This window comes from Vipera berus (genome assembly GCF_964194415.1).
Source record: "Vipera berus genome assembly, chromosome: 10".
Lineage (NCBI taxonomy): Eukaryota > Metazoa > Chordata > Lepidosauria > Squamata > Viperidae > Vipera > Vipera berus.
Genome location: NC_138213.1, coordinates 10455472 through 10472577, shown reverse-complemented (window position 1 = coordinate 10472577; position 17106 = coordinate 10455472). Strand labels below are relative to the sequence as shown.

General features: G+C 41.5%; 1 protein-coding gene across 1 annotated transcript; it reads right to left on the bottom strand.

The window, feature by feature from the left end:
- Nucleotides 1-4692: 4692 nt before the first annotated feature.
- Nucleotides 4693-14115, bottom strand: RRAD (RRAD, Ras related glycolysis inhibitor and calcium channel regulator). The gene is made up of 5 exons (XM_081336265.1): nt 14003-14115; nt 12573-12987; nt 10433-10506; nt 8638-8842; nt 4693-5844 (listed from the first exon to the last, which is right to left on the bottom strand). Exons 2-5 carry the CDS (start codon nt 12976-12978, stop codon nt 5567-5569), a joined length of 963 nt encoding a protein of 320 aa, XP_081192391.1. The 5' UTR covers nt 12979-12987; nt 14003-14115; the 3' UTR covers nt 4693-5566.
- Nucleotides 14116-17106: the final 2991 nt, after the last annotated feature.

The window sequence follows — 17106 nt, the reverse complement described above, 5'->3', positions numbered from 1 at the left end:
CATTCTAACCAGTGAGTCACCACAGTTCCAGAATTCAGAAGAGGAACATACCCCGTTCTCTTGTCCAGCTTCATTTTTTTTTCTCCTTCTTGCAAGGTAGGTTACACCAAGTCAACCAGGAACCTCCAGAGACATTTGAGTTTTTTAAAAAAACAAAACAAAACAAAATCAAACAGCTCTGAAGGTTCCTGGTTGATTTTTGGAGGGTTGATGGATACCTTCACTGCTGCTGTGAAAAGTTCTGTAGCTCCTCAAGAATGAGCTTGAAAAAGTTCCATAACTGCCTTCTCTTCTTCCAACCTCAGGAGCTAACAAGGAGTGACAATTCCTGCCCCACTCAAGCTAGCCCAAGTCCCCAAACAACAAAAATCTGATCCCTCCAATTCCACACAAAAATGGGGGGAAAGATCCCCACAACTCTGAAGAACAGAAGGAGGCAGCCCACAGATCAGTCCCCTAAGGAAAACGGATATTGGCAATTCTGAAACATGTTGTGTACAGCAGCATATAAATATACTGATTAGAATAGGATACCAATTATATACTGACTAGTCTATAATATACCAATATATGATATAAATGATGCAAGTTGGAGGGAAAAGTCCTGGCCCAAAATATTTAAATATGAACAGGATAAAAATATAACATCATCTTGTTTCAAAATTGGCCCTGCAAATCCCAAGGGGGGCTCTTTTTTTCCCCCGTCCCTGCAAATTCCTGCTTTTCTATCTTACTCTTAAGAGGTTTTTTTCCCCTGGGTTTATTTTGGCTTCCGGCATTACTTTATTGTTAAAACTGGCATATGAAGTTTCTGCTGGTGATGTTTTTTGTGTTCTATCCTTCCATCATTCTGCAGTTCGCACACTGGGAATTTAATGCCATCCTTTAAACATCTTTTTTAAAGTGTGAGTAGCCAGAGGGAATGCTGAACTCCAAGAGATGTTCATGAAATCATTTGCCAGCTCCTTGACCATTTCAACACTAAATAAGTGCAAGAAATTACACTCCAGTCATGAAAATTTCCCCCACCTGCTTTGAAAAATAAATCTTGAAAAGAATTTTGCTTTCTAATTGAATGAAAACTAGTGTGTGTGGGGGGGATCGGCACAATATTTCTGCATTCTACAAAGTAGAAATAAAGTATTGTGACTTTTCCCAGCCTTTCTCATCTAAAAAGGGCCCTGAGATTGATCTGAGCTGTTTGTAGATCCAGTCCATTTCCTTACATCTCTTCCCGCTGGACCTTCGCTTGCTCAGGGTGAAGATAACCAGAATTAATTAGCAGTAGATCAGATGGAATCAGCTTCTCTGGAACAAATCTTGTCAGTTTCAGCAAAAGCAACAGCCTTGATGCAAACATGGAATCTGCAGAGATCTATTCAGATGTTCTGAAGCTGTAAGCTCTTGATCCTGATGTTATTTGATCACCAGGGGATTCGTTCCTTGAGAAAACTGAGATTACGTCTGCTAACCCTCTCAATACTGAGAGTAGTTCTTGATTTAAATTTCAGACACAAATTGTCTGCTGGCTGAGGAAACAAATATTTGGGCATCTTTCATTGTCCTTATGAGCCCAGGACTTATGCATGACATAACGCCTGAAGATAATAATAATGTACAAGCCAGTCTGATCTAGAGGTGAAGGCACCCAGCTAGAAACTAGGAGACAGTGAGTTCTAATCCTGCCTTAGGTATGAAAGCCAACTGGGGGACTTTGTGCCAGTCCCTATATCTCAGCCCATGTCAGGCTCAGGTGACAAGCCAGTAGGTCAATTCCTGTTGCAACCAATGGATTAATACTCAGTTGAGCTGAAAAAGCAGACTCTACAATTGCAGGAAACATGATAGGAAGGAAAATAATAACACATACCGGAAATAATTATATTTTATCATCAGTCCTGCTTTGCTGTTGTTTTTTTTAAAAAAATCATGGTCAAGAAATCTTTTAAATTGCAAAGAGAGCTATTACAGAATCCTAGTAATAAAAAAGAGCTTGACTTACAAATGCCATTTCTAAGCACTGCCAATCAACTTGAGGCTGTCCTTGAGGCAGATCCTGTAAGTCACCATTTGGTCTCTGTTTTATATTTGATGCACACGTCACAACACATTGTGCTCTGAAAACAGCTGAGCTTTAAATTGTAATTATGCTGCTTATGTTGCCATTTGCTTCCTTTCAGCGTAATACTTGGGTGGTGTGTTTGTGCAGAGAAACTGGAAATGTCTGCAGAAAAAAGGTTGCAGCCATTCTGCAAATTTGTCTTGAAAGTTTGATGCAAAAGGGTGTGACTTTTAATGCAACTGAATTGCTAGTTGTTGTTGTTGTTGTTGTTGTTGTTGTTGAACTCTGCAGATAGCTGGAAGCAGAGAAGCTCACAAAATTAAGACTGAAGCACATCATGGCATGCAACCATCAAAGACCAGAGGAACGATTCCTGATTTGCAGAAAGGTATATGCAGATGGTCCTCGATTTAACAACAGTTCATTGAGTGACCATTCAAAGTTACAGCGGCACTGAAAAAGTGACTTATGACTGTTTTTCACACTTACGACCATTTCAGCATCCCCCATGATCATGTGGTCAAAATTCAGATGCTTGACCACATTTATGATGGTTGCAGTGTCCCAGGATCCATGTGGTCACCTTTTCTGACTTTCTGACAAGCAAAGTCAGTGGGGTAAGCAACAGTTGTTACTAACGTAACATCTGTAGTGCTTCGCTGAGAACTGTGGCAAGAAAGGTTGTGAAATGGGGCAAAATAACAAAATTTTCACTTATTAGGGGCTCAGGTGTGGTCCTAACCCAAGGAATACCTTTAGTTCCAAGAAACCCTTACTCTGTAACATTCATCAAAATGAAGATGATTGCACAAAACAGACAGGCATTCCTTAGCAATGTTAAATAAAAAATATATATACCCTTTTCAACTTTTAATAAGGTCATTTATAACCTCGTAACTCTAAAGTTATAAGAAAAAAGGGGGTGTCCCAGTCTTCACAATATAACTAGTTCATTAAATTAAGTTTGGTTTTAACCAGATGTTCATATACTTTAATGGACCCAACATTCCCTAAATCCACAATAAAATGCATGCACTTTGGTGGATTTTGGCATAGTGTACAGTGTGCACTTTCTGTACACAGGTTTTCAAACATTCACATTTTTGTAAAGACCTACTTTAATACAAGCACAGGGAAAATATTTTTTTCTGGAACTTGATGCCATTTTCCCCCTATCTCTTTTTCCTATATAGATGAGAGCCAAAAGGTCAGCCCTCCATTTAAAAGGCCATCCTCCATCCTAGAGTCTCCAACATTTTGGGGAGGGGCCAAGGGGCACACAAAGTGGCACTGTGGGTAGCGTTTCAAATTAACAAGATTGAGTTGTCCCACAGTTATTCCCACATATTTAATGCATTTCTCCCATTATATTGCCCATTGAAATTTGCACCTAAAGTTCTCACAGGCCACGTTCCTATCTCTGGGGCAGGGGTAGACAACCTTGGCTCTTTTATGACTCGTGGACTTCAACTCCCAGAATTCCTGAGCCAACCATGCTGAGGAGAAATGGAGAGGTTTCCATGCTGAGCCATGCTGGCTCAGGAATTCTGGGAGTTGAAGTCCACGAGTCATAAAGGAACCAAGGTTGCCTACCCCTGCTCTGAGGGATCAGTTTATGGACTTCTGGTCTCACCTTCTGGGTAGAAGAAAAATCACTCAGGTATGACTCTCTCCAGGAGAGTCAGCTTTAACTTCCATTGATCTGAATCTCAAGAGCTACCAGATCTGAATGGCAGATGACCATCAGAGGTAGCAGAGATACAGAGAACAAGTTTTTACTGGCAGTTCTTGTACATTTTTGTTTTTATCAAGCATTATCCAGCATTTTGTCCCAGATCTTTCATCATAACTTGTTTACCTGAATCTGGACTGCTTCTGGACAAAGCATTTTAGAAAGCCATCTCTTATATCATCGTGGACAGTTTTTCTTTGAAGGACTGCCAGAAAATCATCTCCCATTTGAAAGTCTATCAGCACAGGATCCTCTCTTTCATATTTTCCTCTGTTTGAAGAGCTGCCTAGTCTGATTTTCTTTTAATAACAATGAACATGAAGCCGAAAGAAGGAAAATGCATTCACAACTAGCAACTGAGCAGTATGGGAAGCAGACCAACATATTGGCTTGGCTTTGCTGCTGTGAAAAATGAGGCTCTTGCTGAAAAAATTAATTTACATACAGTAAATTAGCACATTATATATGTACATGGGCCATTCTAGGACCTTTCCTTCAAGTTTTCATATAGAAGTCCTTTTTCTATTAAGCTTCTGGAGCAGTCCAAGTCTGAAAATGGTGTGGAAATTCCCACATCTATAGAAAGCGAATGAGATTAATTCGATAATAATTAAAAGAGGCTCCTTAGATACTTTATTTACTTTCAAAGAAGTTTGCCAAAGCATATGTACATATTCCCCTTTACATCTGTACATATTTGTATCTCCTTCCTCCTTTCGGGATGAGCTAGATTATTTAATATTAACACAAAGAGCTGGTTTGTAAAGTATTTGTGTTAATAAGGTTTAAAACGCCAAAAAATTTCAGCCTTCCAAATATTTTTTTTCTTTAGAAAAATAAAAACAAAACCTTCTATAGTAACCAGAAATACTTTATTATAAAATCTGCATGTAAACAAGTAACAAACATTTAAAGAAAGTGCAAATCAACTTCCAAAAATTGTAATTTATATATTTTTCTTTTCTCCATCCAACAACTCTTTGAAGTCCACCCACCCTCCACCCCCATTTAACTTCTAAAAAATAATTGCTTATATATAGATCTATCTCCTGGGCAACCTTTGGTTAAGTCACTTTGGGCCAGCAATCATGAGATATACTTTGAGGTCCCATTCTGGAGACACAGCCAGCTCCTTGAGCATCTATCCATCCATCCAGCCAGCCGCGGCACTTGGAAATAAAAAAACTCCAAAACCACAGCTAAAATGAAACAGCCTGTCTGTTTCCATCTGATAAAGATGACCAACTTTGCTGCTTCATTTCAATGCAGTGATTTGCTTAAATCACCTTTGAACTGAATCATCTCATTGAAATGCAGACACCACCACCCCCGCTACCCACCCACCAAAGAGAAGTGTGTACGAGCCTGCGTACACTGTTCAAGTTTTGCTTGCCCAAGGAGATACGTTTGTGGTGATAGTTATTTTTCTCCATTTCTTTTCTGTATCGCCATGCATTTCTTTTTCTTTGATTCCCTGATATCCACAGGACAGCTAAGCAATTTTACACAGTGAAACCAAAGGGGTTACAAAACTGCTGATTTTTTTTTTTTAGCAATCAGTTCTTTGCTGAAGGTTAGAAACCGTTCTAACAATGAAGGTCCTGTAATCTCCTTTCCCAGCATCGCGTAAGAACTGTAAGGCATGAAGGAAGCAACTTCCTTCCATTCTGTCGCTTTGCACAAGGTCCTTTTTCCTCAACTGCCAGAGACAGGTTCACAACACACCCACACACACTCACATACTTCTCATTTTGCCAGGAGCCTTTTTTTTTTTAAAGTACTGATAGGTCGTGGCAGGACTTTGATTTGGCTTTAAATGCCATCTTCTTATTGTTTTTGGCCACCATTTTCCCAAGGAATCGCTTGGCCTTCTTACTGATGCTCTCTCTCCTCTTTGTGTTGGCCATTCTTCGGGCGTTGTCTTCTTTGCTGTCTTTGCGTAGCCGAATCTGCCGGATAATCCCCTCGAAGAGGTCTTTGACGTTGTGATGAAGTGCAGCTGAGGTCTCAATAAACTTGCAGTCAAAGACAACAGCACAAGCCCGTCCCTCTGAGGGGTGGAAGAGAGAAGGCCAAGATTAGCTCAACTGTGCAGAATCAACACAACACAAGCTCTGCTTCTGAATTTGGATGGGAACAGATCATTAGGTTAAGAGTTGGAAGCTGGAGGATAGGAGATTGTGCAAGTGTGGGCATGACAAAGAAAGGGTATCTTGGGTCAAGCAGACTCCCAAAGTAGACCAAGATTGTCTTATCAGGAGGACAATGGAATGAATGCAGATACTCTACTGCTTTCTTGCTGCTGTATCTCAATGTTGGGGCACCTGTTTTCCATGAGGTTCAATCTCTAGAAAGAGAACAGTACAGCTATGGCCGTTCAGTACTGACAATCCCAGATTATTATTATTATTATTATTATTATTATTATTATTATTATTATTATTATTATTATTATTATTATTATTACCAATTTTATTTATATACCGCCCTTCTCCCGAAGGACTCAGGGCGGTGAACAGGGCAGATGTATAAAATACAAAAAATACAAAAGTTAAAAAGGAATTAAACATAATGCCCAAATAAAAACGATAAATACAAATGTTAAGAGCAATAAAAAAACCCAACCCACCCCCTATCAGGCCAAGCCGGCTTGTTCAAACAAATGCGTTTTCAGATCGCGTCGGAAGGAGCGGAGGTTGGGCGCCATCCGGAGCTCAACCGGCAACCGATTCCATAGCTCCGGGGCGCCCACAGAGAAGGACCTCCCCCTGGGGGCCACCAATCGACATTCTCTGATCGGTGGCACCCTGAGGAGGCCCTCTCTGTGGGAACGCACAGGGCGGAGGGAAGTTGATGCCGGCAGCAGGTGCTCCCTAAGGTACTCCGGACCCATGCCATGTAGGGCCTTGAACACCATTACCAGTACCTTGAATCTCAGATTAGAGATCAATGTAAGCTTGTTAGCTACATTTGGGGGGGGGGTGCTCAGGCCTTTTCTGCCATGGGGCCCACTTTGTGGAATTAAGGCTGCCTTCATCACTTTTGTGGTCCCTCAAAACCTAGTTGGGCTATCAGGCATGGAGACCCCAGAGAACTGGTGAAATATTGAAGTGGCTCCTCTTATTAACGTCAATTTTCTCCTTTTTAAGCTTTGTCAGTAATAGCTTTTTAATGTTTTAAGAATGGTGATTGTTCTGCTACAGGTAGTCCTTGACTTACAACAGTTCACTTAGTGAGCATTCAACAGCCCTGAACAAAATTGACTTATGACCATTTTTCAGACTTACAACTGTTGCGGTACCCTCAGGGCGCTGTAATCAAAATTCAGTCACTTGGCAACCCAACTCCTATTTATGACAGCTGCAGTGTCCCAGAGTTTGTGTGATCACTTCTGACAAGCAAAGCCAATGGGGGAAGCCAGATTCACTTAACTGTGCTACTAACTCAGCCACTGCTGTGAGTCATTTAAAAATGAGGCAATGAAGGTCAAAGCTGACTTAACAACTACCTCACTTAGCAAGAGAAATTTTGCACTGGTTTGTAGTCAAAAGTCAAGGACTACCTGTCTTAATTGAACTCTTTTATTTTAGCCACAAATAACCACACTTATTTGTGAAATGGGTTCTGATCTATAGCTGACAAATAAATTACTATAAGGTAAATTACTATCAGGTAACTTGCTAGACTCCTAGCCCAACGAAAAAAGGCCATTCATCCAACCTGGTGCTCTTGGTTGGGTTACAAGACTCATAATGGCTAGCCAGGATGACCTACGGCACAAGCAGCTAGTAAAATCGAGACAAGGCAGTTAAGATTATTTTCTAGCTACAAAATGTTTCCCAGCCTCTGAAAAGCTGCACTTCAAAAGGTTCATGGTTCAGCTCTCCACTATCATTCAGAGGCACATTATGAGCTGGGAACACATAGTAACCATCCTTGTGGCTGATAAGCAATTTCATTGTTTACAGCTCTTAACACACAAATGCACACAGAGGTTTCCCCCAACTTGTTCTTGCCTCCCACCCCATAAATCCAAAGGCCTACAATATTTAGATAAGAAAAGATATTTTTTTAACTGACCAAAGAATCGTTTCATAATAGATTACGTTGGATCATTGTTTTTGCTGAAAATTATCAACCAAGATATTACATCTAGAATGCCATATTGAACGGGTAAGTTATTCATTGATCTTGACAGGTGCAGTGCGGAGATGAATTGGATTCCAAAGAGATCACCTTATCTTTTGAGCAACTTGTTCCAGGTCTGCCATTATTGGGAAGAGTTAAACAAACATTTGGATGATTCACTAACATATTGCAAGTCATCCTCAGCTTACGGCCACAACTGAGTTCAACAAATTCAAGGCAGTTCTTGAGTGAGTTTTGCTCAATTGGATGACCTTTTCTTGCCACAGCTGTTAACCGAATCATGGCAGTTTGTTAAGTGAATTGTGCGGTCATTAAGCCAATCTGACTACTGATACTTAGAAAGCTGGCAGGGAAGGTTACAAGTGGTGATCACACGACACACATGCACACACCAGGACAGTGCAACTCTCATAAAGATGTGCCAGTTGCCAAGTACTTAAATTTGGGTCATGTAATTGTGGGTGCCGTGGTCATAAGTGTGAAAACCAGTCCCGTCTCTTTTTTTCAACGTCGTCGTAACTTGAAAGGGTCACTAAATTAATGTTCTAAGACAAGGTCTACCTGTAGTCAGGATCATTGAAACAACTCATTATCTACCAATGTTGATAGTTACCAATGTATGACTCACTCCCTATCAATGGAAACATGCTCAGTTGATGGGCTCAGCTGAGATTATGGTAGAATAACATCTCACCATCTACAGAGACTTCCCGTGATCGGACCAGGTCACTCTTGTTTCCAACAAGAATGATAGGAATGTCTTCACTTTGCCGCGCCCTTCGTAGCTGGATCCTCAGCTCAGAAGCTTTTTCAAAGCTGACTTTATCAGTCACTGAATAGACGATAATGTAAGCATCTCCCATCTTCATACAATGGTTCTGAAGCCACTGGCTTTCATCCTAAGGTTAAAAAAATAGAAATATAAACATTGGTAGCCAGTTTGGTCTAGTGGTTAAAATGCCAGGCTAGGAAACAAGAGACTGTGACTTCAAGTCCTGCCTTAGCCATGGAACCCAACTGGGTGATTTTGGACCAAGGTTCGCCTCCTTGGGTTATTTGTAAAAATAATAAAAGGCAGGATAATATATATATTATCAATCTTTCAACTCCCTAATGAAATATATTCTTGTAGGTCAACTTAAGCTGACTTTGTAATAATGCCGCTTGGGGGGGGGGGCGAAAGCCCTAATAAGCAGGCATATACATAGAATGAAGGCTACTGCTAAGCTTGTAAGCCGCCCTGAGTCTTCCGAGAAGGGCGGGATATAAATGGAATAAAAATAAAATAAATAAATAAACTTTTTTCCAGGGCAGTTCATGGTAGTGGTTGTGACTTGTTAGGCTTTATAGTTCCACTACTGCCTTTCTAGAATTTCAAATTCTATCTTGCAAACTACGTAGAAAAATGTATGCAAATGTAACTAACAAATGAGCTTCTTTGTATGGTTTGTAGGAAAATAAGCCATTTTTGCTTGCAGCACATAAAAGGTATCCTGCAGTCCACACAGATTCACAGGTGTTCTATGCAAGGGGGTGTGTGTCAAAAAAGTCAATATGGCAACCCAACCATGTGATTGGAGCCCAACCTTTTTAATCTCTTGCTTAGAGAACATGCTGCTGAAAGAAGAGACCCATGTCAGGCCATACAATATTTTTTTTTAAAAAAACTAGAGTCTCTCCCTCTGCTTGGCTACAATCTTATATCCTTTTACCTAAGAATAAGCTCTCCTGAATTCAGTGGGCCTTATTGTTTGAGTAAGTGTACACAGGACTGTCTTTAAGACTGAAAAAAATTACTCGCAAATTGTTTTTTTTTTAAAAAAAACCTCATAAGATTAAAGTCCAATCTGTAGTATTTAAAAGGTAAAACCATCTGCATTTTAGGCAAATGCTGACCTGCTAGCATGTATTAAAATGCATTCGTGCAGGCTGCAGTTTTAACAGAATTTAACTTGGGGTATTCCCCCTGTACTTAATAATGATTGCTTCAGAGTAAGCATGTATTATTGAGTTGGATTTCATATGACTGTTGTTCTGTTCTAAAGATAGGTCGTGTGTTAACACACAGATGCAGAAGTAGATCAGTGAAGGAATTAGATTGGAAACCAAGCTTGTATAGATCTTAAGCAAGACTTGAAGATGGATATGGCACGATCAGCAAGAATCAAGGTCCTATTCTCATATTTATTCAATTTCTGTAGCCACCCATCTGAACAAAGATGGGCAGCTTCATTGTAACTAAAAATAAACCTTAATCTGTTTATATTTAATTTTGGATTGTGGAAGCCCAAATTCAGACACAGTTGGGAGGGTCCACATATTTAGTAACTAAACCTAAAACAAACATAAGACAAACAGTGATTTCATATGAAATCAGTCCAAATCATTAAACCTCCACACAAGATGATAGATAAAAATGCTATTAGCTATGAAAAGGGGGATAACTGCAGACAACTGTAAATAAAATATTTGAAAAAGTAAATCTTTACCTGCTCCCATATGTCAAACACCACAAGGGAAGCTTCTTCTCCATCAACTATAATAGATCTGTCATACGTATTACCTGGAAGACAAATCAAGGAAACTTTAGGACAAAATGTTTAGTTTACACAAAGGAAAAGTAATATTCTATCATGAAAAACAAAACCCAGGCTTTATGAAGTCAACTGAAATGTTACAAAATAAGATAAAGTTTTCAAGTTTCCAATAATCAATTTTTTAAAAAATCTCTCTCTCTTCTCCTACATATTTCCTTTTCCCCCTGAATTATACTTTCTAGAGTGTTACTGGAAATCTTGCACCTAATTTGCTAAAACATCAACTCAGCTCATAAATGTACAGCCTCAATATATTTGGGGTTTTTTAATATATTTTCTATGGCAGTTATTGAAGCCATGTAAAGCTTGGAGAATACACGTGAGTCTGATCCAGTAATAAAACTACCTAAGTGAAGCCCAACTCTAAATAAAAATAAACACAGTGGACAGCATACAAGTCAGAAATACAGACAAACACAACATTGTAGACTTAATCCAACTTAAAAGTTCAAAACATTTGAACTTGTGCTCAAGCTAGTGTGTTTCAGCTGTCAAACGAATTGCAATACAAAACGTTTGAGCTTAATGGAGCCCCAGAACATTAAGCAAATGATATTGTCCATAAAAACCCTACAGCTGCTTTCAATTATTTTTAAACTATTCTGACACAGGGGATGGTAAGGGAAATAACACAGAATGAATGTTACACCAGCTTTACTTTTAAATGTATTTTCCTTAATTTTTGATGGGGTGGATAAAGCAGGGGTAATGCTGAAATATAAATGATGATATGCAATGAAATAAAAGAAAATCTGAGCAACTCTTTTCTAAGTATCAGTAGACACATAATCGATTTAGACAATGTTTGCACAATTACATACTAATTGGGACTGATGAAGACTCTCCAAAATATTTTCCTTAGTTTTAAAAGAATATTTAAAAACATAAAGGCATTTAAATCAGTGGTTTAGCAGGGACATGTTTCATCTTCCAGATATGTGACCTTGAATTCCCAGCAATGGCCAGTACCCTGGGGAATTCTGGGAGTTGAAGTCCACACATCTGGAAGATGCCCAAGGCTGCCTCAACGAGGGGAAGAAGCCTCTGAAAGCTATTTAGGAACTACAATTTCTTAGCATGTCCAGTGGCTTCAGTAAAGGAAGCAATGATGTACAGCAGGCAAAGCTGGATTTCTTGAGTTTAGGGATTTTGCTGTTTTTAAGACTAAGTTGTACCTACTTCTGACTTAGAATAAAATCTTTGCATGATGCCAGCTTCAACGTGGCAGGAAATGGGAACTACCGATTTCAAGCAGATGTGGGCAGAGATGATGCCAGGGATGCAAAAACAGTACCAGCAAAGGAGAATACTTGAAGCTCAGGGTTGAAATGAGGGGTCCTTGATGCCCTCCAAGCTTGGCTATTTTCTTGCAGACGTTTCGTTAGCCAGCTAGGTAACATCACCGATGCTACTAAGGAATGGGCTTTGCTAGCACTTACTAACACTGATGATGTTACTTGGTTGGGTAATGAAATGTCTGCAAGAAAACCACCCAGCTCAGAGAGCCCTAAGGTCCTCCATGCAAAAACAGTGCTTCCGATTGGCTGTCCTGCCCCATCTCACCATCAAGAAAGGCAGCGCTACTCCTGGTTGTGGGGGCACAAAGCCTCTAACTACCACCCCCCACCCCCCATTCTACCCTCCTTTGCTGGTCCTTTGTGGGTCAACCTATTTTCCAAAGCACCCGAAGGCCAGACAAGGCATAAACAAATGGAAACTGATCAAAGAGAGATTCAACCTAGGAATAAGGAGCAATTTTCTGACAGTGAGAACAAGCAAACGGAACAGCCCCGGCTTCGGAAGTTGTGGGAGCTTCATCCCTGGAGGCTTTTAGATGTTTCAGCCTCCAGTACCCTAATCACCCTTGTTACTCTTCTCCAGCACTTTCAAGAAGACACCGGACTGCCGTCTGTCAGAAACGGCGTAGGCTCTCCTGCTTGAGCAGGGGGTTGGACTAGATGACCTCACGAGGTCCCACCCAACTATTTCCATTCTGTTCTATTCCTCGGGCCCCACCGAGGCTGTCTCTCACCTGCCTCCTCGGCGTCCGGACAGTCCTCCACGCCGCCGAAGATCCTGGCCAGGCTGGTCTTGCCCACGCCGTGTTCTCCTAAGAGCATCACCTTGTAGAGGCCGCCTTCCGAATCGCTGCCGGAGGAGATGACCGAGTCGGAGGAGTCGGATGCCCAGCCCTGCCTCTCCTCCTCCTCCTCCTCCTCCTGGCCCGGGTTGTAGGAGGTGCAGCGCATCAGGCTGGCCAGCTGGCCCCCAGGCGAGGGCGGCAGCGTCGCCTGCAGATCCCGCTCGTCCACCGGCATGCTGCGCCGATGGAGGGGTTGCTGCTGCTGCTGCTGCTGCCGCGGATGATGGGCCGCGAAGGGCATGCTGCCGCGCCGCTTGTCCAGGTACCTCAGTTTGTCGCCCCGGTTCAGGGTCATGGGGTGCGCCTGGCGTGGGAGAGACGGGGAGGAGAAAGCTCTCAGCGCCTTCCCACCACGCGGGTCTTACCCCGGAATAACCGCCCCTTCGACTTTGCAAACGGTGGAACAACCTGCCTTAACCAGTGGAACCACCTGCCTCCAGAGGTGGTGAATGCTCCAACACTGGAGGTTTTTAAGAAGAGACTGGACAGCCATTTGTCTGAAATGGTATAGGGTTTCCTGCCTGAGCAGGGGGTTGGACTAGATGACCTCCAAGGTCCCTTCCAACTTATTATTATTATTATTATTATTATTATTATTATTATTATTATTATTATTATTATTATTATTATTATTATTATTATTATTATTATTATTATTATTATTATTATTATTAAACGCAAACGGGGCGGGGGTGGGGGGGAAGGAGAAAGCGAGGCATATTCCCACCCCGACCACCCCCACCACCACCACGCAGGGTCTCTCCTCCGCCTTCAACCCGGAGGAGCCGCGTCACCCCATTCTTCGTCCTTTCCCCCCCCCACCACCCCCACCCCCACCACGGCCGGTTGCTAACCACGCTTCGGATGGCGGCTATGCGTGGAAAGGGGGTTAAGGGGGAAAAGGAAAAAATTTGGAGGGGGCGTGTGTGTGTGTGTGTGTGTGTGTGTTTCAGAAGCTTAGAAAACTTGGGAGCTTCGGGAGCACGGGTTAGTGGCGGGGAAGACCCGAAAGTTGCTTAAAGCGGATCGGAAGGAGGGTTTCCCACCCCCCCTCCCGAAGTAGAAGAAAGGAAAGAGGCGAGGGGAAGCGGGGAAATCCGAGCCCCTCGGAGCGCCCGGCCTTGGGCAGCCGTGGGAACCGGCGAGTCCCTTTCACGCAAAAACCCCGATGCGCGGAAGATCCCCACGAGACACCCCCGTCCCCGTCCCTTTCCCTTTCTTTTCCCCCAACTTCAGGCCAGCAACCCCCCAACCCCACCCACCCACCCCGCACCTCTTCAACGAGCCTAAGCCAACCGCACCTGCGAAAGCGAACTCACCTAGCGAGGATGTCGCGCTTAGAATAAGAAAAGCAAAGATCCGAAGCGCAGAACGGCTCGGCTCCTTTATCGCGCTTTGATCTTTTTTTTCCTCCCCCGGAGCTGAAACTGCCTCGGTGGATCTGCCTCGTCCCGGCTCGGCTTGACTTATAAAGAGCTTGCTACCCCGGCCCTGCCTCTCCTTGTGACGTCAGAATAGCCCACGGCCCAACCAGGTTCTGAATTAGAATTCTGTCGCTCCCTCTCCTTCCCCCCCCCAAAAGCCCCCCCCCGCCGTCTTCCCCTCCTCTTCTCATCTTCTCTGCTTGGGGGGGGGGAAAGGTGCCCTCCGGGACGACGTTTAGTCACGGTTATTTCAGCCCCCGGCAGAAAATCCAAACGGGGGGGTTTTCCGTCCTCGTGCTTTAAAAATATGAATCAACAGAGGCGTTTAGCCCAAGCCAAAAAATAATAATAAAGATAAAAATAAAGAAATTACCTTGTTAAAGGCATCGGCGGCAGCTCAGCAACTATGGAATCTCCTCTTTGCTTGGATAAAAAAAAAACACACAGGGAACTTTTAGAGTTACACCGAATTCTTAGCAGGTAGAAAAAAGACATCGACCACGCTGAGCGCCAGATAAAAACGTGGCATGTTGATTTATGCACTTTTAAAATGGGTTTGAAAACAGCAATGAGATGCTAGCAAAGTGCAGGACTGAATTAGAATAGAGTAGAGTAGAGTAGAGTAGAGTAGAGTAGAGTAGAGTAGAGTAGAGTAGAGTAGAGTAGAATAGAATAGAATAGAATAGAATAGAATAGAATAGAATAGAATAGAATAGAATAGAATAGAATAGAATAGAATAGAATAGAATAATGATATAGAATAGAACCATGAAATAGAATAGAATGGAATAGAATAATGAAGAATAGAATAGAATCATAATAATAGAATCATGATATAGAATAGAATCATGGTATAGAATAGAATGAGGGACGCAGGTCGGCAGTTTGGCGAGTCGAATCCCGAGTGCCGCGTAACAAAGTGAGCGCCTGTTACTCGTCCCAGCTTCTGCCCACCTAGCAGTTCGAAAGCATGTAAAAATGCAAGTAGAAAAATAGGGACCACTACGGTGGGAAGGTAACAGCGTTCCATGTGCCTTTGGCATCTAATCATGCCGGCCACATGACCACAGGGACGTCTTCAGACAAGCGCTGGCTCTTCGGCTTTGAAACGGATATGAGCAACGGCCCGTAGAGTCAGAATCGACTAGCACGCATGTGCAGGGGAACCTTTACCTTAGAATAGAATAGAATAGAATAGAATAGAATAGAATAGAATAGAATAGAATAGAATAGAATAGAATAGAATACAATACAATACAATACAATACAATACAATACAATACAATACAATACAATACAATACAATACAATAGATACACAAGGAATTTGTCTCTAGTGCATAAGCTGTTCATAGAAACAACAGAGTGATAGGTCAAAGATCATAAATTATAAGAAAGCTGTTATAGAATACTTTGGTTATTTCCTTCATGCACTGTGCAGTTGTCAATTTAAATGATTTTCAGAGACTTGGGGAAATATGCCATTTGAATCTTGGAGGTAGGATCCAGTTAGTGAAAGCTGACAAAGTGGTTTCTAATTTGATCTGGGTATAGTTCAGTTTCAAATTAGACTGAGATGAGAGCCCTTCAGAGCGCATGCAGAGTACAGTAATGACTGACTCACCACAGGGTGTGAGTTAAGTCTTATAACTGTGCATGTGTTCAGAATCATTGCATAGTGATTTTGAACTGCTCACTTTTATCCTTTTTCAGCAAAGTCTCGTGACTTTAATAAGGGAAAATGAATTAGTGGTAGGGTAATAAAGCTGTATTTGAGACTGCTAAATTTATATGAACACTCATATTTGCATCCTTCTTAAAACTGGGTGATTTTCTGACTATAAATGTTTTAAATACTCTCGTATAGCTTTAAAAAAAACTCCACAGTTTTCCCAATGACATTATTCCCCCAAATATTACATCACTTTTAGCTTTCCTGGTTCCAGGGAAAATAATGCACAGCATATCATTATTTCCATTTCTTCATGGGGAATTAAACAGTGTTGTGAGCTAGGGACAGAAGGAATATCTGTTGCAATGTAATGTTTTCTGCTTGCAAATGCAATACACTAAATATAGGCACTGAGTTTTATTAATAGCCTGCCTTCTCATAGTAACTGTGTAATCAATCATGTATACCTTTCTTATCATTGTGGCATCTAAGTGCATTTGGACTTCAAATGCATAAGAAAATAAAAAATGTTTTTTTTAAATCTGTTTTGCATCATATTAGTTCCGCATAGAGCACAACTAACCTAGGCAAATTTATAGCTGCAGTTATAAAACTATTATGGGAATTTCCTAGGTAGAATTCAGTTTTGTTTTTTCCAAAATTAATTAAGCCCATTTAGGATCTAATCTAATGCCATATGCGCATTAGTATAGAGCCAATATTTGTGGTGATCATTTACCATGGCATTCAAAAGGGAAAGTAAAATATAAAAAAGATATTATTATTCTGCTCTGTTACAACTGTAGAATAAAAAGTTGATTATTTCAAGTGACAGTGAGAACAATTAATCAGTGGAACAACCTGCCTCCAGAAGTTAAGGATGCTCCAACACTGGAGGCTTTTATAATTAGAGATTGGAAAACCATTTGTCTGAAATGGTATAGGTTTTCCTGCCTGAGCAGGGGGTTGGACTAGATGACCTCTAAGGTCCCTTCCAATTCTGTTTTTTTTCTGTTAAATACAGTGAAATGTTCTTCTGTCTGAAAATCAAGAGTTTTAAGGACAGGTTGCTGTTCACAACTGCTGAGCACTGAGGATTAACTGGGAATATCCAAGGTAAACAAAGCGGACAGATGGCATGGATTACAGTAAAGTTGCTCAAATAGGAATCACAGCGTGGTTGTGTCAACGTGGCGAAAACTTTCCCCTACGCCAGGCAGCTAGCCAGCTCAGCTCTCTCCCGTCACATCCCGTTCTGTTTTCCTTCACCTGCAGACCTGTAGCAATTGGCTATTTCATAATTCCATGCAGAAAATTTATTTATTACA